This window comes from Plectropomus leopardus, chromosome 1 (genome assembly GCF_008729295.1).
Source record: "Plectropomus leopardus isolate mb chromosome 1, YSFRI_Pleo_2.0, whole genome shotgun sequence".
NCBI classification, from domain to species: Eukaryota; Metazoa; Chordata; class Actinopteri; order Perciformes; family Serranidae; genus Plectropomus; species Plectropomus leopardus.
In genome coordinates this window covers 10108244-10133025 of record NC_056463.1, presented here as the reverse complement: position 1 = coordinate 10133025, position 24782 = coordinate 10108244, and the positions used below count along the sequence as shown (strand labels likewise).

The 24782-nt window shown below is 39.8% G+C and overlaps 1 protein-coding gene across 1 annotated transcript in view; it reads right to left on the bottom strand.

The window, feature by feature from the left end:
• The window catches only part of fbn1 (fibrillin 1), a 90723-nt gene that overhangs the window by 14346 nt on the left and 51595 nt on the right, over positions 1 to 24782 (bottom strand). The window contains exons 34-58 of the mRNA XM_042492016.1: positions 24200 to 24322; positions 23986 to 24111; positions 20955 to 21077; positions 20643 to 20765; positions 19681 to 19848; positions 18524 to 18592; positions 18260 to 18385; positions 15711 to 15833; positions 15453 to 15611; positions 15289 to 15360; positions 15072 to 15197; positions 14777 to 14899; positions 12754 to 12879; positions 11785 to 11901; positions 11572 to 11697; positions 10190 to 10309; positions 9334 to 9459; positions 5166 to 5318; positions 5005 to 5064; positions 4798 to 4917; positions 2848 to 2967; positions 2636 to 2758; positions 1959 to 2090; positions 1203 to 1328; positions 85 to 291 (exon numbers count right to left, since the gene is read on the bottom strand). Of these exons, the coding sequence (XP_042347950.1) occupies positions 85 to 291; positions 1203 to 1328; positions 1959 to 2090; positions 2636 to 2758; positions 2848 to 2967; positions 4798 to 4917; positions 5005 to 5064; positions 5166 to 5318; positions 9334 to 9459; positions 10190 to 10309; positions 11572 to 11697; positions 11785 to 11901; positions 12754 to 12879; positions 14777 to 14899; positions 15072 to 15197; positions 15289 to 15360; positions 15453 to 15611; positions 15711 to 15833; positions 18260 to 18385; positions 18524 to 18592; positions 19681 to 19848; positions 20643 to 20765; positions 20955 to 21077; positions 23986 to 24111; positions 24200 to 24322 (3117 nt within the window). The remainder of the gene's footprint in view (positions 1 to 84; positions 292 to 1202; positions 1329 to 1958; positions 2091 to 2635; positions 2759 to 2847; positions 2968 to 4797; positions 4918 to 5004; positions 5065 to 5165; positions 5319 to 9333; positions 9460 to 10189; positions 10310 to 11571; positions 11698 to 11784; positions 11902 to 12753; positions 12880 to 14776; positions 14900 to 15071; positions 15198 to 15288; positions 15361 to 15452; positions 15612 to 15710; positions 15834 to 18259; positions 18386 to 18523; positions 18593 to 19680; positions 19849 to 20642; positions 20766 to 20954; positions 21078 to 23985; positions 24112 to 24199; positions 24323 to 24782) is intronic.

Below are 24782 nucleotides of genomic sequence, written 5' to 3'. Positions count from 1 at the left end.
ATTTATCATAACATAAGTTATTGATATACAAATGGTCACTATGAGGGTCAAGTATTTCTTTAATATACACCTCTGCAACAGTACCTTTGCCATCAGTGGTGAACCCAGGTCCCAGAGGACACATCTTCTTGTACTGCGTGGTCCCGGGCAGCGGGCAGAGCTCACAGTTGGTGCCCCAGCCTCTGCCTCCATTACAGCAACACTCTGACTTGGTCACCATGTTCCTGTTACTAGAAGTCATCTGACACAGAGTGGTCAGAACTTCAGTGAAACAGAAGCCTTCGCGGTTATCTGGAGGGTGGGAGATACAGAAAAAGGTAACACGAGAGTGAGACAAACAGACAGACAGACAAACAAAGTGGTGGACCCGAGGAAAGCAGACCAAACCACCCAGACAGGACCCAGTCTCAGAGAACCAGACGCAAACAGATAACCCACACTGCTCTATCACTACTGTCTGTAAGGAGGAAGATAGCCATAGGACCACAGAACTAATGAAATCTCTCCCTGGTGGGGTTTCTCACTGAGTTCAGCACATCATGTCTGTCCAGGAGTATATATTTAGATTAGGGAGGAAGGCTCTGAAAGGACTTCCTTGCCTCTATCTTGACAGTAACAGACGGATGGTTTTTAACGAGACAGCGTCATGGAATGTTTCAGTCTTCATTGAAATGAAAAATGACTTTTTCACTTTATTAGCCAATATTCGATAGCATAAAACATCTCTATATAAATATAAATCCCATAAAATCAGTACGTTTTTATCCTCCTGGATAAAAAGCATTTGGCTATGTTAGATTCTAAAATAATAAAATTGTGGGTGATTTCGAGATAAGGAGAAATATATATTTTGATGTTCATCAAGTCTCAGTGGTTGAATCTTGTTTAATAAATTGAAAAAGGACCTCTTATACTTATCCTTATTTTCTGTCATACATAGTGTTACAGTTTTGAATTTCCATATTTAACATTCATCTTTACGGCTTAAGTTCCTACAAGCTGACTTAACACTAGAAGCCCCTTCTTAACAAATGAGGATAAGCCAAATTAAAGATGCCATGAGGACACAACAGATCTTGATTTTTTTTTTTTTTTAAACGGACACTAAACTGAAAAATAAGAGTGAAAGCACCATAATTTTGACCACTGTGAAAACAAACATTCTGTTAGAGAAACAAGAACATTGCCAACAATGTACGTACCGATACATTCAGTTTGTGTCGGGTTAGCGATGAATCCTTGGTCACATCTGCAGCGGTAGCTTCCAACTGTGTTCTCACAGCGGCCGTTCTTACAGATACCTGGTTTGGCTGTACATTCATTCAGATCTAACACACACACACACACCCACAACATTAGGATTATAATAGACATATTTGTTACACAAGATTTTGTTTTATGTCAGACTTTGTTAAATTAAGCTACAGTGGAAGCTAATTGCATACTCTTTAGGCCTTTGACAGGGTTTATTCTAATTTTATTCTGTGTTATGAATACCTGCATATATAAAGTAATACATTCTTTTAATTGTGTTGGTTTCTTGTGGTTTAAATAACAACTTATTGGCAAAGGGAGGATTTAAAAAATAGACTAAATACTTGGTCAAAAATTTGAATATTCACCATTATGGGTTTTTAAAAGTGAACCCTGATGTTTGATTATATTTTATTGACTGAAGAGGCTGATTGCTCGTTTGTATTTGATTTTTATTGTGTCCTCCAGAACTTGATTTGTCTCTGATGGCTCCATTTTATGACATCTCCACCAATTACAAAGACAGCATGAGAGGGGGTTAACAACTCCCAAGATTAAATCCAAACTACATAACTAGCTTTATAAATTGTTACACAAAAGTCGATGAGTAACAAAAATGATTTATTCCATGCAAAGTGCAGCCAAGATTTAAGGCCATAAACAAAAGTGATGGTTCATTATTTCTTGCACTATGATTATCTCACCCATGCAACCGTCTCCGCCGGGTTGCCGTGTGTATCCAGGGGAACAGATGCACATGTATGTACCAATCAGGTTCTTGCAGGTCATTCCTCTGCTGGCACAGTCATCAACACCGTCTTCACACTCATTCTGGTCTGGAAAATAAACAGTATGCTAAGAGTAAGAGGCTGCACAAATATGAAGAAATATATGTGTGATACACGTGTGTGTTCAGGCTGCAATGACACCAGTGATGTAACACAGACACACTGCAGCCCTCCAGAGTTTAATGCAACCGCCTAATCCAACACAAAGCTCTGTAGCGCTAACAGGCGTGCAGTGGGAGGGCTGGTGGTCTGTTTGGAGATCTAATGTAAACAGTGACGCGATAGACACTGACAAGTTCCTCCTGTCTCAACGCTTCCCTCCAAATACAACCGTTGCCATGGTGCACGAGCTATCTGAGAGAACGGAGGTGTAAACAGTGACTCGGCCGGCTACAGTTTCCAAAGATTGTTTTAAGTTCATCCGAGACAGAGAACTCTTGAGGATTTCACAGAGATAGTGCGTTATGTAACTTTATGGATGGGGCCAAATTGTCTCTATGAGGTACTTCGTTTATTTTCAACCAACACTTTCCACTTAATGGACCACGACTGAGAGAGCGGAGTGTTACGAGTGAGTCATTTGGCTGCAGTACCTTTACACATCCTCCTGTCCTCGCGCAGCACATAGCCGGTGGGACATTTACACTCGTACGAGCCCACCACATTAACACAACGGAAGGCACACAGTAGAGGATTCTGGGAGCACTCGTTGATGTCTAGACAAAGAACAGAAGGCAACATGTTGCATTAAGGGACAATAAAGACTGCATGATTGTAGTGAGAGTGCAGACATAATTTGACGTACCTTCACAGGTCATCATCGGCCCAGGCTCAAAGCCGTCATCACATGCACATTCGAAGCCACCGATGACGTTAGTGCATGTGCCGTTGCCACAGGGATTGCCAATCTCACACTCATTAGTGTCTGTATTGAAGAATAAACCCCATTAAGCAAATTAGTGTTGGATTATTCATTAGAATAAATCAGCGGTTCTATTTACATGCACACTGATACTCAAATATTTTTTTAGAATATGACAATATATTGAATGTGATGCAGGTAATGTAAAAAGCACTGAACTTCAACAGACAACTGTGCTCCCACAGATACGCACTACCACAGATACGCACTTTACTCATAGTAAAACTGAGGCAAAACTAAAGGCAAAGGCAAATTTGCCTTACCTGGGATAGCGAAGGAATGGCCCACCTTGCTCTACTTCTGACTGGCTCACCCTGACACTCTTACCGTAATCCAAACCAATCCTACTGCTCTTGCCTAAACCTAACCAATATAACCAACAAAGGCAACAAGTCATAGCCAATTATAGGGAGAGTGGTGTAGGTTATTCCTTCCTATCTAGGATTCACAATATTGCAAACAGGAGGGCTGGGAGGTGAACTTACCGTCCTCCTACTGCCAACATTGGGTGAAACTAAAAAGATGACCCTGGAATGTAACAATAATCAATAGATACACTGCTCTTTAAGGATGTAAAAACATATATGCACCAAAGCAGTTTTTGTTTTGTTAGCTTTTGTCTTTTGGTTTGTTATTCTGTTGCAACTGACATGTCGATGTCAGAAATATATGTGTTAATGAAGATTTAAGTGGGAGAAAAAAAGAAACTGAATAGATGCAGCTGAGTTTACTGTATATACAATTTAAAACTAAGATCAGCATAGTGAGGTGGCTGGCTCGACTGCAGTGTTTTAAACTGGACTGGAGTTTGAAACAAGAGAGTGGAGCAGGCACAGTTGCCCTTTATATGGGTACAGTCTGCAAAATCACAAAAAAATGGGCTGCACGTGAACGCCTGCATAGGGGTGTGTGCAGAACATAGCGGAGGATATTGGTGGATGACAACATTTACGTCATAAAGACCATAGGTGGCTCTTGGGTGCACACAGACACAGAAATTATAAAATGGCACTTATAACAATTTGTAGCATTTTCTGATTAAGCATTGTGAGTCATGCTGATAGTCTTCTGCTTTTAGGAGTTTGTGTGGAGCACATTCAGAATATGCTCTCCAACCATGCTCTGCGCGTTGTGCGAATCTGTGCGAATAAGCTCTGTGCGTTGTTGTATACAAACAAACTCACAAACAGTCTGCAAGGTTGTGGGGCTGAGATGCATGCTCAAAGGAAAAGTTCACATTTCTGTGGCTGCTTGTTAAGATGGGTGTTTTTTTTTTGTTTTGTTTGCTTGTGTGGTTGTTTTCTGGTTTAACTTGCCTAATTTTGGTTTGATTTTGTTTTATTTTTTATTTTTGGTGTTTGTTTCTGACTGGGGATCTGTTTATATCTATATAAGTTATGCTTGTGTACAAAAGTCAATATGTTTTGAATTATGCCAAAATGAATAAAAAATGTAAATGACAAAAAAAAGAAGATGGTTGAAGGAATGAACGAGGAGGGCCGTGTTCGCATGTTCAAACAAGTTTGCCACCGGTAGAAAACTTAATAAAAAATTTAAAAAAATTAAATCCTGGCACAAGTGAGCTGTTCCACTTGTTGTTTCCATTTTCTGACATAATAAATGATGTGTTAAGGCACTTTAATTGGAGTATGCATGACTGTATGTAAACAAGAATATTAGTGGAATTTTTATTTAGCCATGTAAACAGCTTAGTAGGAATATTGTCATTTTCAGAATAGGGGCAAAAACCTAAATATTTTGTGCATGTAAACACAGTCTGTGAGAGTATGACAGAGAAGGAGAGAGAAAAGAGAAGATAAAGAGTAAACTGGCCTTCACACTTGAATTTACTATAGTCCAGACGATATCCCATGGGACATTCACAGCGGAAAGAGCCGTCTATGTTGATGCACTGGCCATTGATGCAAGGGTCATTGAGGCATTCATCAATATCTGCATTAAAAAACATCAACGTCAAATGAATTGCTTTCCACAACAACAATAGAGATAGTGAAGATTTAGTGTTAATAACACACATACCTTTTGGGCCGTCATCTCCCCGTGTGTATCCCAAATCAGGACAGAGAGTGGGATAAGCCTCTGGAACCATAAGATGTGAGAAGTCATGAATACCATTAGATGACACACATCATTTCATGCATTTTGTGTTTTCCTACATGTGTGTGTAAAAGTGCACGCACCCTCTCCGCTGGTGGGGCAGATTTCACAGGGGTCTCCCCAGCCTTGACCTGGCATCCCTGTGCAGCAGCACTCTGCCTTGGAAGTGTTCTGAGGCCTTGGAGCTTGGCAGCGGCCATTTTCAAACTTGGTATAGCAGTAGTTCACACGGACATCTAAGAGTTAACACACACACACACACACACACACACACACATATACACAGAAGACAAATGTAGTGAAAAATTAGAGACTTAAGGAAACCACGAGGAAGAAGCAGAGGGAGAAATGGAAGCACAACATGTGCCAGTTCTTTGTTGCTTATCCAGTCACTTTTAGTTTGTCTTAAAGGAGTATCATTTTGGGAAATTTGCTTTTTTTCTGGTCTTATATAAAATCTCATGAGAAAATTGATACCACTCTCATGTCTTTCTGTTAAACATGAGGCCACAGCCAACAGGTAGTTCACTTAGCTTTGCATAAAGACTGGACACAGAAAAACAGCTAGCCTGGCTCTTTGCATGATATTCGATTTTTTGCCGATATCTTATGTGTCAATATATAACGCCTCATTTGGGCAATAACCAATACCTATATGGATCTATCCACTTTTTTCCTCATCTGATTTTAGTAATCATCAAGTCTCTTCTGTGGTGGTATTAACATCATATTATGCATACTCTTATCGTGATGGCCCACCAGCAGATGGAGACATAGAATATGATGGTTTCGATATTTCATTTTAAAACCAGTATCTGCCGATACCGATGATATTATCCCGCATCCCAATCTGGCCCTGTCCAACAGTCAAAAATAGTCTGCTTATCAGTGACTCTCAATCTCACTAATTAACACTAATTATATCTAGTTTGTTCAATGTCTTAAAAAACAAGTTTTTATACTTCCACAGCACATAGCCCCGCATAAAAATACAACTTGTTAAAAACTATAGAGTGGCGCAGGAATTAATTTGTATTTTCCCACTCCCAGTAGCTTCGTCTTAAAGTCAATAGTTTTTTGGACAGGGGTTTTGTTTAGAAAGCTGAAATAAAGTCTGTGGTTTACACAAGCGTTTCACATTATGCTCTTTGATATAAAATGTGTCAGTAAATACCCTACTCTTGAATTTTGAAGCCTTTATGTGTCTTAAAAAGATGGTTGCTAACAAGTGACTATTGAGACCACAGAAAAACAGCCCCAGAATTTTTAATCAAGTAAACATTATTTTCTTAGCCTTTATTGATATTAAGATAGCAGAGAACCATGAGGAAAGATACGGGGGGGGGTGTCGTGTAACATCGGTCCCTGGCTGGAATCATACTTAGAATATTGGTATAACAGTATATGATATGTGTTTTAACCACTAGGCCACAAGTCCCCAATCAGTGATGTGTTTTGAATTAAAATGTTGCAGTGGTTTTGAAAATTTTCATAATCATGACCATTAAATATGTCGCCACCACCCTCACCACCATCAGCTTTATGTCACCGCTGTCAGACCGTTTGTTGGCCAAGTGTTTATTAATTCCAAATCTTAATTTTTCAAACTAATATTCCTGCCTTTTATGATTTTTTTTCCATTATTAAATTATATCTCTGATTTCAAAAACAGACATAAGCTTGAAATTTTAGGGGACCACAAGAAAGCGCAATTTCTGAACATTTGTATCATGTATCAGTGTACAAAACACAAAATGAAAATGACATATGCACATGCAGATGGACATGTGCATGCACTCATACACACTTGCACAACAGCTGCGCACAGAGCGCTGTAAATCTCTTTTGCGGAAAGGCTGACAAATCAGTTTCATGGAGGAGAGTAACATGACGCTCTTTGACATTTTCCTCGTAGCACCAGGTGTTCATGTATGTGATCCTTGCCTCCGAGCCAGGTGTGTGTGATCTATGGTGGTCAGAAAGCTTATTTGTGTTGAGTTCAGTGAAGGCCGGTGCTAGCAGGAGAGCGCGGCCATATGCTTCTCATTACAACTAAGTGCCTGCCGAGTCCAGGAGGAACAAGAGCCCTCAGAAACAGAGAGAGAGTGAGCGATAGAGACGCTGGCAAGCGCAGATGATTCAGGGTAATTATCCAACCTCTGTCCTCACTACACATACTTAATAGATTATAGATTAGATTACTTATTTTCCATCACTGCTGCAGCAGGAAGCCACGGCTTGACTACAACTAAGGGTGTGATGAAGGGACAAAATAGCAGCATGCAATTAAAATTAATGCATTCTGTGCGGACCTCAATCGATAGCGGACAACACTATTTATTATGTAAAAAAAAACAACAACATTCTATTAGGGTTATACTCAAGAAATACCCAAGTTAAGAAAATTATTACAAAACTTCCCCAGCAAAAATTACCTGTGTTGCTGGAGTAACTAGTGACAGTAATGAAATAACTAAATAAACGTAGTTGTAATCAGTCACAGGTACTGAGAAAAAAAATGTAACTAAATTACAGTTACTATCAAAATGGTGATTATAAAGGGGTTACATATAAAAAATAATTTTTTTTCTGGTAAAAAAGTTTATGTGCTGAATAAAACATTCATTCTGTTTTTTTGTTTTATATCCCTTTTTCCTTAGAAATCCTTCTTTTAGCATATTTTGAGACAAATTTGAGCACAACATTTATGCACTTCCATTTTCGGTCTTTTCAGCTTAACTGCCCTGTTTAAAACATTTGTTAGGAGGTAATCAAAAAGTTATCAAATGTAATAAGTTACATTACTTTGCTGAAGTAATCAAAATAGCTACATCACTTATTACATTTTTTAACAGGGTAACTTGTAATCTTTAACCTATTACATTTCAAAAGTTAGCCTCTCAACACTGGTTGTAGACTCTTACTTGTTTTAAAGGAACAGAGTGGCGCAAGAATGACGTTTTTTTGTAGACCAACGCAAGTTAGCGTTGCCCTGGTTCCTTCTTCAAAAAGCCAATGAGATTTTTTTTCCCATTGGATTTAGGATTTAGGAGACAAGCTACTTGCTACATGACATTCTATGATCGAAAAGGGGCAGGGAGAAGACATCTTATTTAACAGCCCCTTTCTCAAAACTACATCAACAAATAGAAATAGATGGTCTCTCCATTATTTAACAGTCAATTTACAGAAAAATGAGAGTTAAAAATTAAAAGTCATACACAGCAACTCACCATCAATCAAAAAAAAAAAAAAAAACCTGGCAACTTCATATTATCTAATTATTTTCTCCTTATACATATTTTTTAACTGAAAGATATAGATATTACTCTTTAAATCATTCTCTAAAGAATTCCAATTTGACACAACATACTGAAATTCACATTTGTTTTAAAATAGTTCATGCATATTGATGTTTAAAATGAAATTTCCTTCTATGATACTCATCATCTGAACTAAAAACCAATCATTTTCAGATAATACTCTCTTTGCCCAAAACATAACTAACAAAATCTGTAATTCAATTAGATCTTTAAGTTTCAGTAATTTCCCTAATGAATCACAACTGTCTAACTGTCTTGCATGTCTGTTTTTAATAAGTACACACAAAAAACCCACAAATGATTTTCAATCCTGTTGTTATCATGATTTGTTCACTGTCTTCATGCCTATCACGATTTGTAATAAAAACAGGGGTTTTCTCAGTGGGACAGGGTTTGTCCTTCTCAAAAAACCTTGATCTCTTTTACTGCCCATGTTGCTCACCCTCCACCCTGCTCCTCCTGTTTATCCCCACAACGCTCAGCCGAGCTCTCCTGACACCGGAGAGAAAAAGTGAAATGCAAACTGTAAACTGCCTCGCTGAACTGATGATGTCATCACTTCAGTGTTTGGAGGGGGAACTCCCTAACAGAGGACTCAGCGCGCCCCCACCCAACCCAAAAACACACATATGTACATAAACACACACACACACATACACACACAAGTGAGGAAATGGAAAAGTGATCTGTTCAGAGCCACCCTTGGCCTTGTTGAGGCAGCAGCAGCAGAACCAGCTGGAACACAGTGTGCTATCATGAGAGAGCAGGAAAAGTCGAACACCACTGACTGCTGCTTTGTCTCCACCAGCACTCAGAGACAGACTATACAGACACACTGGTATTTACACTTTGCACTTTAAACTTCATGCATAAGATAGTTTCAAAGCCTCTTTTCCTCTCTTTCTCAAACGCCCACACACACAATTACCGAAACATCTGCGTCCGGAGGCAGAGATCTGGAAGCCCTCTGGACACAAGCAGGTGAAGCTTCCTTCGGTGTTGGAGCAGGTTCCAAGTGAGCAGATCTCAGGCAATTGGGAGCACTCATCAATATCTGACACACAAAGAGGAGAGGCATCAAACACTTTACCAAACTTACAAATCAAATCCATCAAATCCCAATACGTACCATCAGAATTTCACCCTGCAGTGTTCACTGACATCTAATTTTTCAACCTACTGTCATAGCTGCAAGGATGAAGTCATTTCAGTACGTCATGGACTATCCAAATGTGATAAAACAGAATATAATCTCACTAATGGAAAACTGGATAAAGGCGTATTATAGCCTTCATGTCACGTGTTCGTTCATCTCAGTACGCAGCTGATGCTGTTACTGATGCTGAGAAGTCTGTTCCTCCCTGCTTCCAGGAACAGAGCACAAAGCAGGAATGTGTTGAAGTCTGCCGAATATCTCTTCATCAGCCCCACTGTATAAACAACCCAAAGTGTTCTGGCTTGGGCCCACTCCCACGTGTGAAAGGGAGACGAGGGGTGTTTTGTAGCAGCAAAGCAATTTAAGAGAGCAAGGGGCGAAAATCAGTTTATTCTCTTCTCGATCACCTCCGCAGAGCTGCGATCTGTGTGTGTGTGTGTGTGTACAGTATATCTATGTGTGTATGTGTGTGTGTTGCACGTCAGCAGGTGTTCTCGTCATTGCCTGAGGTGAGATTCAACCAGCCAATGCAGATATTTCATAACTTAATAAATGACTATTTTTATTTCTTGTGTTGTTGTTTTATATTTATGACCATGACGCACAAAAAGACTTTATGCCGCCGTACCTTCACAGGTTTCCTCATGGACAAAGTAGCCAGGTGGGCAGATACACCTGTAAGAGCCATCCAGATTCAGACAGGTTCCTGCACCACATGTGCCCGGATTTACTGCACATTCATTAATATCTGTGGAAAAAAGGAACACACAAAAGATACCCTGTAAAACATACACTCAGATAATCACAAACCAGTATTACAGCCTAGTGGTTGTATGCCTCCCAGAACCATGCAGACATCAGCATCTGTCCAGACTCATATGTAGCCAGAATAGTTGAAAATGCTTCACATGTTGCTGCAAAGAAACTACAAATTCTAAAATGTGGATGCTTCATACACATCTTTTACCCAGCATCACATAAGATCTATATCAGGCATGTCAAACTGGTCCACAGGGGGGCCGGTGTGGCTGCAGGTTTTGTTTCCAACCAAGTAGCAGCACACCAGACTTGACTCATTTAATCAACTGATCTCCGTCTTCAGACAGTTGATTGGTCAAACTGTGTGCTCTTGGTTGGTTGGCACAAAAACCTGCAGCCACACCGGCCCCCCTGTGGACCAGTTTGACATGCCTGATCTATATAATCAGCACAGTTCCAAGATGGGAACCCTACATTAGTGCCATCAATTCAGTATAAAACCCAATGTTTCCCCTCCTATACTTTCAGTAAGAGCCTGAAAAGTATTTTGCAGAACATTATGATGTCACTGTGACGTTAACGTTTGACCTCTTGGATATAAAATTTCATCAGTTCATCATCTTATTCTATTAGACATTCGTGTGAAATTTTGTCATTATCAGCTGATGAATTCTTGAGTTATGGCCAAAAACATTTTTTTGTGAGGTCAAACTGACCATTGACCACCAAATTCTAATCTGTTTATTCTTGAGTCGGAGTGGACATTTTTGCCAAATTTGATGAAACTCCCCGAAGGCCTTCTGACGATATTGCATTTGCGAGAGTGAGATAGACATATGGTCACAGTGACATTGAACTTTGACCATCAAATCTAATGAGTTCATCATTGAGTCCAACTGGATGTTTGTGCCAAATATTAAGAAACTCCCTCCAGGTGTTCTTGAGATATTGTGTTCACCAGAATGGAACGGATGCTAGGGTCACCTTGCACTTGAGCTTTGACCACCAAAATCAAATCAGTTCATCATTGAGTCCAAATAAACATGAGTAAATTTTTTTTTAAATCCATCAAGGTGCCACCAAATTCTAATCAGTTCACTCGTGAGTCCAACTGGATGTTTGTACCAAATTTGAAGAAATTCTATTATGGCCTTCTTGAGATATAACATTGGGATGGAAAGCCAGAAAACCTTGTGCCTCTAGCTATTGCTAGCAAAGAGGAATAAAGGTAAAAAAATGATGTTGTCTTACCTGCACACAGTCTGCCGTCCAAAGTGAGCTCATAGCCATCTTGGCAAACACAGAAGAAGTTGCCCACGGTGTTGATGCACTGGCCGTTTCGACACAAGCCCCTCTGCGTCACACACTCATCGACATCTGATCAAAGCACAGACACAACAACAATCACATAAAGACTAAAACGCTTTCTCTATTCTATTAACTCACATCCACAAACGCACGTACCGATGCAGTCACCGTTGTGGGAGTTCTGGAAGCCGGGGTAGCAGAGACAGTTGTAGGAGCCCACTGTGTTCTTACAAGTCCCGTTGCCACACGGCTGTCTCTCGCACTCGTCAACATCTGAAACACCAGGGCATCATCACAGTGTCACCTCAGACAGCACTCATATTTCTCACCCGCAGAGTGAGCTTTAGCAACAATTAAGACAGATGCAGACCGTTTAGGGATCTTATTATTGGCTACACTTGCAGCGCACATTAGGTGTGATGTTTTGTGTATCACAGGCAAAAACAAGACAGTTTACATTAGTTCTGGGATAATTTCTTCTACTTTTGGACAAGCACAGCTTTGTGACACTTCAGAAGTTTGTCTAATATGGGTCAGTTAACATCTACAGTCCACAGTAGGGTAAGTAAGGAACAAAGTTAATAAGCAACCGCCAGCTGGTACTGGTAAAATAAATGCCAACAAGGTGATCAAGACCCCAAAAAAGAAGACCCGATGATACAAAGTGGCCAATATGCAGTTTGGCTAATGTACTCTTCAAAGATAATTCTAAATTAACAGGTAATACTGGTGTAAAAATAGGGACTTATTGGTGGTGTTATTATTAAAATAATGTCCTGTTAAAACAAAAAAGAAAGAAAATGTCGGTATGCTGTGCTGTATGATGTGTACTAATCTGATTTTCCTGTAAATCAGTTAATAATATTTTAAAACTATAGTAACTTTATGACCCATTTCTGTGTAAAATGGTACACCTCAGAGCAAATGTCTATGGAATATGGACCACCTAGGTGCTGCTCTCATCCCTGGTGTGGCCAGTTTCACTGATTATTATGGTGGAAGTGTTGTGTTTCAGCAGCCACTGCACGAACAGTCTGCATCTGTTACATCTTCAATGCAGCCACATCATAACACTGCAGAGATGTGGAAGAAAAACCAGTACCAACAGGCACCAGCCCAGCTTACCGACACACATCGACTGGTCCCGTGTTGTTTTGAAGCCATTGGGGCAGATGCAGCGATAGCTCCCCAGCGTGTCAATGCACTGACCAGGACTGCATATGCCAGGATTCTCAATGCATTCATTACGGTCTGAAAAAGAAGACAAAAAATTGTTAGTGAGTCAAACCACAAAACCCGACACTGCACAGTGGTGAAATATACTACTATGCTATTGTTTGGGGATATCAAAACAATCCAGGCCTTAACTTTGTTGCATAATGGCACAACAATGTTGCATGATACAAGAATAACCTCACTGTAATTTATTTAAAGTGAAAAATATGTTCTTAAATATTTAATATAATATAAATCTATATTTTTTTCAAATTACTGTTTTATTAATCACTATTTTTTTCCACACATAAGGTCATCATTATCTCTGCTTCAGTTTTCTCTCTCGGGAGTCTGACTATTTTGTTTTTAGGACTTGCAGGAAAAGCAGGAAGCAAAACAGGATGTTGATTTAACATTTTGCTTATCGGTGAAGACTCTCCAGTCTGACAGCGACGTGTTTCAGATATACAGCAGCACATGTTCAACAGCTCAACACATGCTTCACATTCTCTCTTCCTTAAAAGCAAGCCCACCATGAAGAATTCCTCCTCAGTCCCAACTGTCATTGCGCTGCCTCTGGAGCTTCATCTTTGGCATACGACTGGCAAGAATGTGCAGTTCAAAGAGTTTCATATGACTAGGTTTGATACAATACTTTGGGGAGGCACGAAAGCATAGACCACAGGAAGATCCACAGGTATCACACACTTAAATGTAATGCTTTTTAAGACAATCTTGAACCAAAAAAGACTCTTTTTTTTAATTTAAGCATTTCTGGTAAGTATGAAGGAAGGCAGGGTAGGTGGTAGGTTTAAAGATTTGTAACCTTCTTGCAGAAGAGCTCGACTTATTTTGACAAAAAGAAATTAAAACATGGATAAATAAAATTAGATCAAATTTTGTGGCAATTTAGACCTCAGAAATTCAAAGACTGTTTACTTACTTTAAATTCCTAATATTTATACAGCTGAACTAAAGACATTTTCAGATTTTTTAAAGGAATTGCACACACTCTGCGGACACCACCAGGTGAAAACATGCACGAGTAAATTTTGAGATTTTGGGTTATTTTGCGTTCATCGCATGTCTTTTTTCAGACAAATAAAAGAAAATGCCCAGAATTCACATTAAGGTGTTTATTTTGGTTCAGATTTCTGTTTTAGAAATGTTTGCAAAAGGCACGTATTTAGGTAGATAATGCCTCATTTGCATATTCAGACATAAATTAAAAATAAATTATAAAACTAATACGAAAGTAATTGTCTTCATATGGGTAATTAACTGGACCGGGAACATGGGGATATATATTAGTTAATTATTTTACACTCATGTCTTATTTTTTGTCTAAAAAATGTAATGAATTTTGCAATATATAATTTTTGAAACTAGTTTTTCTTAAATTTGTGGCACTTATATACATAAAACTTTCCAGTTTTATTCACATCTACATTTTTAGGATTTGTATGAAGGGATGTGTTCACATATTATTTATTGCCTGATTTATCTAAAAATGTTATTACCAAAAACATGTCAAAAATAGATTTTTTTTATGGCTCTCGACTGTATTCTCTGATGAATTAAGTTACAAAAAGAGATATCCGAAACTCCCTCAGTGAAAACCTTTAACTCTAATTTGTCGACAAAGTAAAGCAAGAATGTTGAACCTGTCTTTATCCAATGGTTAAACTTCTGTTCTGGGAATGTATGCAAAATAGCACAGATTCAACTAGATGCCCCATTTGCACATTTAAACATACAACTTCAGAAAATTTGTGATATAAAAAAATATTTGTCTTACCTACTTAACTCTTATATGTCCCCAGTAATCAACTGGGGAAGTTTTATGGTGATATCTATAAGTTAAACATTTAAGCCCTATTCACCTCAGGTGTCTCCTCTTAAAAGCCATAGCTGAACACCAACACAGGTTTACCTAGACATTGTCCAGTGGGGGTGAAGCGATATCCAGGTTTACATTCACAGCGGTAGCTTCCTGGCATGTTAAAACAGGCTGCATTCTGCTGGCACACCGGTCCATTCTGGCACTCGTCAATATCTAACGACAACAGGGACAGAGGTGTTCAAAGACTGTCATCTACTTGAAATGCTTTTATAAAGAATGATTAAATATTAAAAGACTGACTTTGGTTTAAAAATCTGAGAAGACTGACAGAATTTTACATTGTTGCAGAATTTTCAGCAGAATTTTAATGGAGCACAGGCCTTACCTTCGCAAATCAGCAGCTTGTCGTTGTAGATGAAGCCAATGGGGCACTCACACCTGAAGCTGCCAATCATGTTGATGCACACTCCATTCTCACACACACCTGGGATCTCCCTGCACTCATCGATATCTAAGCACACGAGGAGGAGACAAGGGGTTTAAATGAGAACAAAACAAAATTTTCTTTTCAGCACATCAACCTTTGAAAGGCACAATCATACCAATGACCCGTCCAGTGAAGATGTCAATGTAATATCCGGGCCTCTCGCTGCCGCACAGGATCGCAAAGTCATCTGAGTGGACATATGACACGAGTTTATAATACCTCATTTTTAGTTCCTTAAATTTTCTACACAAATATGTGCTAGAATGTTTGAGACCTCACCAGTGCTGGGCACAGGACACTGTTCACAGGGTTTATTCCATGCACGACCAATGTTGTAGGAGCAGCAGCACATCTTTTTGGTCATATTGAAGGTCAGCTCTCCGTCACATGTCCCGTTATCAGAGTAAAAGTTCCTGTAGCAGTAGCTCTTCCTCATGTCTGCGTGTGTTTATGAGAAACAGAAAGTTAAAATGTCCTTGCATGTTACCACCACTTTGCTCATCGATACAGTCATGAGAGTGCAGCATGCAGACTTACCCATGCAGTTGTTCCCTCCATTGACCTGCATGTAGTCCACAGGGCAGATACATGTGTAGTTCCCAATGGTGTTGTAGCACTGACCTGGGCCACAGATGCCTGGCCGTTCACACTCATTGACATCTGCACATGGAGAGAAGAACAGACAGAAATCAGTTCGTTTTTTGATGAATACAGGATACTGAGTCTTTACTTTTCTTTACAGTGTTTCCCACAGAATTACAGTGTGTGTAATGTAATAAAATCTAGGGTTCTTCTTTAGGAACTAATCATGTTTTTCATTTAACGCTAGGAAATGGCTTGTTGCTGCAACCGTCTTATCTCTTCTTGACTACGGTGACATTGTTTACATGAACGCCTCTGTCAGCTCTCTACAGATGTTGGACGCCGTCTATCACGGAGCATTAAGATTCATGATTGGCTGTAAACCGCTCACTCACCATTGCACTTTGTAATTTCTGGTCAACTGGTCATCATTATCAATATTTAGACTTTTGCACTGGTACAATTTCATTTACAAATCCATCCTTGGGCTGCTACCAACATATTTATCCTCCTACATGTCATGCAAACACTGTAATCATAGGCTATGCTCCCAGGCCTTTATTTCTTTTCTTACTCTGCCCCTTCAACCTGGAACACGCTACAGCAGTATCTGAAGCTGCCCAGCTTGATCCCACAAAGGGACTTTACACTTATTTTAAGAGCACTGGAAAACGCATCTTTAGAAACTTGTTCCTGTTTTTAGTATTGTTAATCTGCTTCCACTAGGCACTTTAACTTAAATGTTGTATATACTGTATTGATAAATCTGCCTGTCTGTAACTAATTGTTGTTATATTGTATGTTGTCCGAAACAGGTCTCTCTTGTGAATGACATCCAGTATCTCAATGAGATTACCTGTATAAATAAAGGTAAATTAAATAATATAAACAGCAGGGACAGCCAGCAATCAATTTAATCAATCACATTTTCTTTTTTCATTTTAACATGTGCGCATCCCTTTGTATTATTGTGTCCCCTTTCAGAGGTTTTTATGCATCTGTAGTGCAGGTGGAGCTCTCCATGAGTTCTTTATTTTCTCAGCAGCAGATTGTGACTCACAGGATTGATAATTTATCTGTCGATCTGTTCAGAGCTGATCAGAGCTGATCAGAACGAAGGACGAAAGGAGCAGCTGCTGCAGAGTTAGACTCAGTTTAGACCCTGCAAAATGAATTCACCAGCACTCCCAATGAACGTTCCATCTGCAAAACTAGAAAATCTGTTTGTGGCAGAAGATCTTTTAATTGTGGCGGGCAGCCACAATTAAATGAGGGTGTGGGAAACCCGGCTTAGTTGAGGTGCCACAGAATAATTATTTTACTTATTGAAAACTTATGACTTAAAAAAACAACCTGATCTAAAAGCCCAGAGACAGCAAACCAACAGTAAACAAAACAGTGGCTACGAAGGTTGGCTGTTCTGTAGTCTCACCGGGAATTGAAGCAGTTGCCTATGTTCTCTTGAAAGCCACCAGACTCTACTGACAGAAACAGCTACATAGTGTCCACAGCAGTATGTGACTCAATGTTACAGTGACTTTGTGCAGAAACCTATGTCAAAACACTTGGAAAAGTGTTTCAAAGGGGTTGGGAAAATAGCATTTTGAGGCTCAAACACACATACCTTAACCCAAATTTTGACTTGAAATTTGAATACATCAGGAATACTACCGAAAAGCTACAGAACTATATAAAAACCTAAAAAGAATACAAAAAAGGAAGAATGGAGCCACCCTTTAATGGCTTATTTTTATATTATATAGATACATGTATATAATTACATACATTTATAATGACATGCAATACTCTATACTAAAATTCTTTCTCTACCAACATTACTGCCAAACAGCGAACACAGAGCTGGCTTCGTCCAGCCCAGCTAACAGCTGAACTGCTGATTGACTAGAGACAGAGGATGTGCAGTCCTGGACTTTATGGAGCAAACACCCGCTTTTGTTCTCTGGGCCAACAAACACACGCTAATTAAAATGCCGCCAGCCACATGTCATTGTCTAACCCTCAGCCCCCTCCTCTCCTCTCTTTGTTCGTGTTTCTCTTTTCTAAACACCCTTCTCATTTATCTATCTTTTTTTCTCCTCCAATGTTTCGTTCCTGCGTCTCTCCCTCCCTTCGTCATCTCTGGCCTGTCTACAGGGGACTCAGTGTACTTCCCTGAGGAGAGGGCTGACCACATCAGAGCCCCGCTTCTCTGGACACAGTTAGGCGCTCAGCTGTCTCATCATCCTGACTGAGCTTTGCCGGGTTAGCAACAGACGGAGAACTAGAGCAGAGACATATTGAGCTAGAATGAGCTGCAGTGGGACAAACGGGTCCAATATTTCTTTGTCTGTTTTGCTCTCAGTGCTTTTTCCTCTCTCCATTTGTTCTCGAAGGCCTCGACGGCTGGACTCAATTTCCTTTCCACTGAAACGTCCCAGGGCAAGAGCGAGAGAGGAAGAGGTCACCTGTGTGTTCATGTGCATAGAAATACATGTGTCTCATACCTTCACAGACTCTGGTTTCTGTGTTGAGGGCGAAGCCTCTTGCGCATTCACACTGGAAGCTGCCAAAGGTGTTGATGCACTGTCCTCCCTGGCACAAGCCTGGCAGCTCCTGGCACTCGTTGATGTCTGCCAGAGAGAGGAAGGAAACACTCAGCTGTGTGTGTGTGTGTGTGTGTGTGTGTGTGTGTGTGTGTGTGTGTGTGTGTGTGTGAGTGCCTGTAAGGCAGGAGCAACCTGACACATGATATCATGTTGCTGTCTGACCTTCCAAGATGACAGTGATGGGGTTCGGTCTGAAGCCTTCTCCTCCAGGACACAGCGTCTTGTACTCAGCTGTAACACAGCACCAAATCACATTAACAAGCAACAATAACACACCACACAAACCACAGTCGAGGTCGCTTTATTGCAGGATTTGACCATAACAATCTGCTGATGGTGAGACGCTGAGTTAGGTCGCATTTCCAAAGAAGTTTCCTGTCACCCTCTGTTTTGCTTTTCCATCTCAGATCTCAGAGTTATCCACAGAGCCCGGTGGACCAGACATGACTGCAGCTTCTCAGAATTACAAAACGAAAAGAAAAAGGTTTTGTTCTCGTCATAGAAGCAAGCATTTCCTCGAGCTGAAATGGATGAGTCATTCCCTGTAATGTTTTGGACCATCTGGTGGTAATTTCAAGTAAGTTGCACAAAGCTGTCTCATCTTTACCAGCAACAACAATTACAGCAAATACACACTCATCGCATGATAGGAGCAGGCAGCATGTAGTCTGTGTGCTGGCAGAACAGCTAACTCGCACTGTGGGGCTAAACAACTAATAGAAGGATTTGACAGGGTTGTTGATTAAAGCCAGTGACTCTGAAATTACTTTGTCCAAAGTGTGCTCACATCTTTACTTGTTAAGTGATGGAGGACTGTGTTGTGAGTAGAGACTGAAACTTTAAGACAACTCTGCTTAATAAAATGAAGTAGAATTACCGCTTCACAGTTGAATGCATCTATGTCTGGCCAGACACGTTTAGTTAATATAATGAAGACTTTAAAGGAATTTAATAAAAAGTGTTCATTGTATTTTGGGGCAAAATGGAAGTTATTACTATACTGACATGTAGCCATAACGGTAGACAATGTTTCACATATAAATGTTGCAGCAAAGAAGCTTTAAATTCTAAAAACATCTCATCACATCTATGATGTGCAACACAAAACATCTATACAATCAGCAGTTTCAAAGTAGAAACTCAAGATTAGTGTCACTAATTCAGTATCTGATCAAATGTCTCCCCTGTTCCTGAGTTATCGTGGTAAATAATGACCAGAAAAGTGTTTTGGCAGGTCACAAATTTCACTTACAAACCAAAACATTAAAAATAAACATGCATAATACATGCAAAGTCTAAATAATGATGGGTTGACTCACTTGAGTTGACAGATGGGCACGATTCACATGGATTGCCCCAGCCCTGGCCCAGGGAGCAACAGCAGGACGCCTTGGAAACACCAACTCCAATCTCATTGGAGCAGTCCAAACTCTCTGATGCATCTCCTCGGGAACGAACATCCAGGTAGCAGCTTCCAGAGCGAGTATCTGTACACATACACAGGTGTTCAGGCATACAGGTGTGTACAGGTGTGTGTTCATTCACAATGTCAGATATCTGGATCACACTAACTCATTATCCTTACAGTCAAAACTATTAAAATTTACAGATCTTGTGGAATTTCAAACAGCACAAATAATGTTTAAGGCTAAAACTGACCTTATACCAGAAAAAATAAAAAAATTATTCAGTGATCGAGAGGGTGGTTACAATTTAAGGGAAAAACTTAATTTCAAAACGTATAGTGTTTGTACCACAAGAAAAAGTTTTTGTTTAAAATAACGTATAAACAGGTATGGAAAGGGGGTTTGACACTCACTAGGTGTTTACAGGGGTTATTGTTTATTTATTTGGTTATTAAATATTTAGTTTTTTCCTAGTTTATCTTCCTCTTTTTTCTGTAAATAATAATGAAAAATCCTAGATATTTGATTTTGAGTATGTGGGCATGTGTATATATTTAATTAATTACAGTAAAGGTTTAAATGAATTGTAATTGTAATTAAAATTCAGTGATTTATGGAGAAGGGGTGGGATTAAATAAGTTTTTACTTCTTCTGACTCCTTTTCAAATATGTAAATCAAGTCATCATGTGTTTGACCGTTTCGTTTGCTTCATGTTTTTCTTTGTCTGTAAATATTCATTTTTTGTCTGTCTGCTTTTGTATAATTTTCGCTATTTTCTTTTTTACATGTTTGAAATAAATCAAAATCAAATCAAATCAAATATAACACAAAATCAAACACCAACAATGTGTGGTGATAACTTGTTGAGTCTCACCTACACAGCCCACCCGGGTGGGGTTGAGTTCAAAGTCCGGAGGGCAGTTACAGTGGTAGCTTCCAGGGATGTTGACACACATTCCATTAATACAGATGGTTGGGTCTGCACATTCGTTGATATCTGAGAGAGACAGACAAAGCAATTATTTCATTATTTGCCACAACACCAAGGAGAGTATTTTAGAGAACATGAGATATATTTATCGCTTCACTGCTGTTGCTCTATTTCTTTTACACTCTTTCAAATCTCATTGAACTCATTGGGGCATATGCAGAGCATTATTAGGGCAGGCAGCTGGACTTGTCTTACCCGTGCAGTTGCCTCCACTCCTGTCCAGTTCATAACCAATGTTACATTCGCATCTAAAGAGTCCTGGGATATTCTGGCAGCGTCCATTGACACAGATGTCAGCAAAGGTACATTCGTCTATGTCTGCAAAAGAGACAGAGAGAGAGAGAGAGAGAATGATAAAGAGAGGGAGGCAGAGAGAGGCCCAGCTGTGAGGGATTAGCGGATCATGGGATCATGGTGGAAAATTGGCAGCCAGCAATAGGAAGTGAAGGCCGCTCACCTCTGCTAAAGAATGACAGTTCTGGGGCAAAAAAATGCCCAGACATATCCAGACAGACACACACATACACGATCAGAGCAGCAGCCAAGGTTATGAAATTGTGCTCTTCCACATCATTACACTCTGCACAAGTCATTACTGTCCAGTCCTGCCTGAGCTGAGGCAGGGAGGACTGGACAGGTTATTTCAGGATGTTTGACACATCAGCACAACGAGGTCAGTCTGCTCGTTCAATTGAATCCAGCAATGTCTTATCACTGGAAGCATGAATCACACTCGTCTGCTACCGGTCGTAAATGTGCTCATATGTCAACTCTACAGTAGCTCAGCTCAGGACTCATACAAGACTCCTCCTTAGTTATTTAGGCCTACATACAATCTTACGTCAACTTCATATTTTATTCTACTTATGGAAATGCTACATAAGATATTCCTAAAAAGGTCTACAGTCTATGGGATTCCTCAACGCAGCCAGCCTGGATAGCATGAAAGCATATCTTGAAGGTTATAAATCCAGGGATATGTCTGAAAGTTGCATGCAGCCAGTAGGATGTAAGAAATTACTTTTAGATTCAGGCTGCATGTTATGTATCCTTTGTAGGTCTGCAGAGAATATATGCAGTCTATATTGACAATAAAAGTTTCATGCAATCACAGTTTACACTTTCAGTAAGCAATCAGTTTTTTTGTGTAGATTTCTAAATAAGAATTCCTTTCACCCATTTCACAGTTTTTCTGCATCAGATAAACTCAAACAACTTCATCACTCTTTACTGTCACTCTTAACTGTATAAAACCAACACTAGGGAAAGACGGCTATGTTTAATTAAGTCAAGACAGCACATAAGTCCAGTCAACCATGTGTCTGATACCCCTTTGCCACCCAACAAGCTCTGGTTCCTGAACCACTTAAGTTCAGGATTCTTGAAACCTTGGTTCTGTCTAGTTAACCAGCCCATATTTTCTCTGGTTTTGGGTGAAACCATTGTAAGCAAGGATGAGTCATCAACGGAGGTTGTTGCATAATGCACAACAGAAATAGTGGTAGAAAGATGGTTGATCGCACTGATTACCTACAAGCTCTATTATTAAAGATATTTGCTTTTATACAAAAAGTAAGCATGAACCAACTAATAAGGATAAGACAATGTAGAGAAGTTTTTAGTGCAAGACTCCATCAAATCCTGGAACAAATTGGCTTCTGGTCTGATGACAATGAACCTCTTGGGGCGAGGACAGTAGATATCACAGTCAAGACTTCCTCCTCCGACTGCCAGTCATTTGGCTAATTTCAATAGAAAGATACATACATATGAATGTAGATGAATTTTTAAAAAAGCTAAGATGGCATATACACCATACACCATCCTCTCTTTTTATCCTCTCAACCTGTAGAATATGACACACCTATAGATGTTATCACGGTTTGTACTTCAGGTCAAGGAAATCTGCTATTTTTGGGTTGCAAAGGCACTGTACTCATCTCACAAACAATTGAAGCAAATGGTAACCAGGGTTCAAAGGTTTAAAAAATACATAATAAAACAACAAAATGTCTCCATACTGTTATCCGAAGTAATCCAAGTGTCCCGAAGCCCCCGGCATGCCAAGTTGTTTTGAAAAATGTGAATGGCGCCATATTTTTAGCCACAGAGAGAGAGCAACAAGTCACTTTGTCAGATTTAAAACTACTGTGTGTCGGGGAGACTTCCAGGTAGCATGTAAACACTGGCACTCAGATAGTGTACACATGTAAACACTGCCGTGCAGGTAGCGTGTGCATACATGAATGTGGCTCCCACACTTGGAGCTACAGGCTACAACAAGGCTAAAAATGTGATGCCAGTGATGTTTTTCAAAATAACTTGGCACGTTGGGGCTTCAGGAAACTTGGATTACTTCGCACAAGAACTATGGAGACATTTTGTTGTTTTATTATGTTTTTTTTTAAGTCCTGGTCACCATTTGTTTAAATAAACGCTTTGTCTCCATGAATCTCTGGCAGTGTTTTGTGGACCATAAAACTTCAATCAACTTTCCCTCGGCATGAGGGTGAGTGAATAGTGACTGAATTTTCATTTTTGGGTGAACTATCCCTTTAAGTAGACCGAGGCTGGCTAAGTAAGCAGGCTGACTATTGCAGACTAATGTTAACTTGCTATTTACAGTTAGTCCTGTTACCGGTGATATTTTCTTACACTGCACAATCACACACATAGATGATGGGAGTGAAAATAGGTGAAAAAACCAGTAAAAGTAGACTGCATAAAAAAGCTAAATAAAAATATCTACATTATGGTTGAGAGACAGGCGGCATTTCATTGGGAGTTAACAGATTATCTGACATAACGTTCACAAACTAGCAGATGTTATGATCACAAGGTTTTCATCAGCCTTTGTCTGCTAATTTAACCCTCTCACAAAAACAGAAAAGGGGATAACCACCAAACAAAATCAACAAATAAATCTGAAAAGAGACCAAGGCAAAATCCATTGTTTTTGTCCATCTCTTCGAAATGTTCTCACAACCAAAACCACTTAAATGCTGAGCATATTGTGCACTTTCCACATCCAAAATACTATCTCATGAGTTCCATTTGAAGGCAGCATCTGTTTGGGTTAGTTGTTTCTCCAAACAGGAAAACAAACAACCATTCACCAGAGCAACACCAGACCTTTTTGAATCACTCAACATAATTCAGGAAGCGGGCACCAATTCAGAAGTCTGGAACCGAGATAGTCAGGAATAGAAGTATTGTGTTGTCTTACCCTCGCAGGCCTTGCCGTCAGGAGTGGGGATAAAGCCCATGTCACATTCACAGCGGTAGCCTCCTGGCAGGTTCAGACAGTGGCCACTCTCACACAGGTTTCCATTCTCTGCACACTCATCACTGTCTGTAGTGGTGATCAAACACAGTCTGTAAACACACAATGCATATGTGTATCTCTTAAAATGCCAAAAACATGGTGTAGGATGTGTGACCTGAGCAGTAGAATCCATCTCCAGTGAATCCTTCCTTGCACGCACAGCGATATGAGCCCATGGTGTTGAGACAGTCGGCGTTGTTGCTGCACATGTGCGTCCCATTGGAGCACTCATCCAGGTCTGAAACAAAACAAAATCCAAAAGCAATTACATGTTTGCAGGTGGTTCTACTTCATCCAAATGTTGAGGGAACGATGCAGCTGGTGATATTCCATATTTTTCTAATTGTTAACAAAAGCCATTAAAATAACAAAACCAAATGCATTAGTCCATCGCTCAAAACTTCATGACTACTCTACCATGTCTGTGGCACTCAGCCACAAGCTGATTTATTCCAAATGAAGACATAAATCTTAAAAAAAGGTTCAGAAATATATTGTTTTCATTTAAAAAAAGGCTAACTAAGTCCATAAAACAGATGGACATTGTGGTTTTTAACAGAGGTTACACAGACAAGGGTAAATAGTGCATTTGTTGGGGGCTTTTTTCAGTTGTGGACTAATACACAGAAGCATTAACAGCACCAAGATGCTTAATGTTTCCCCTTGGTTGATTGCCTCGGCCTGGCAGATAGACCAGT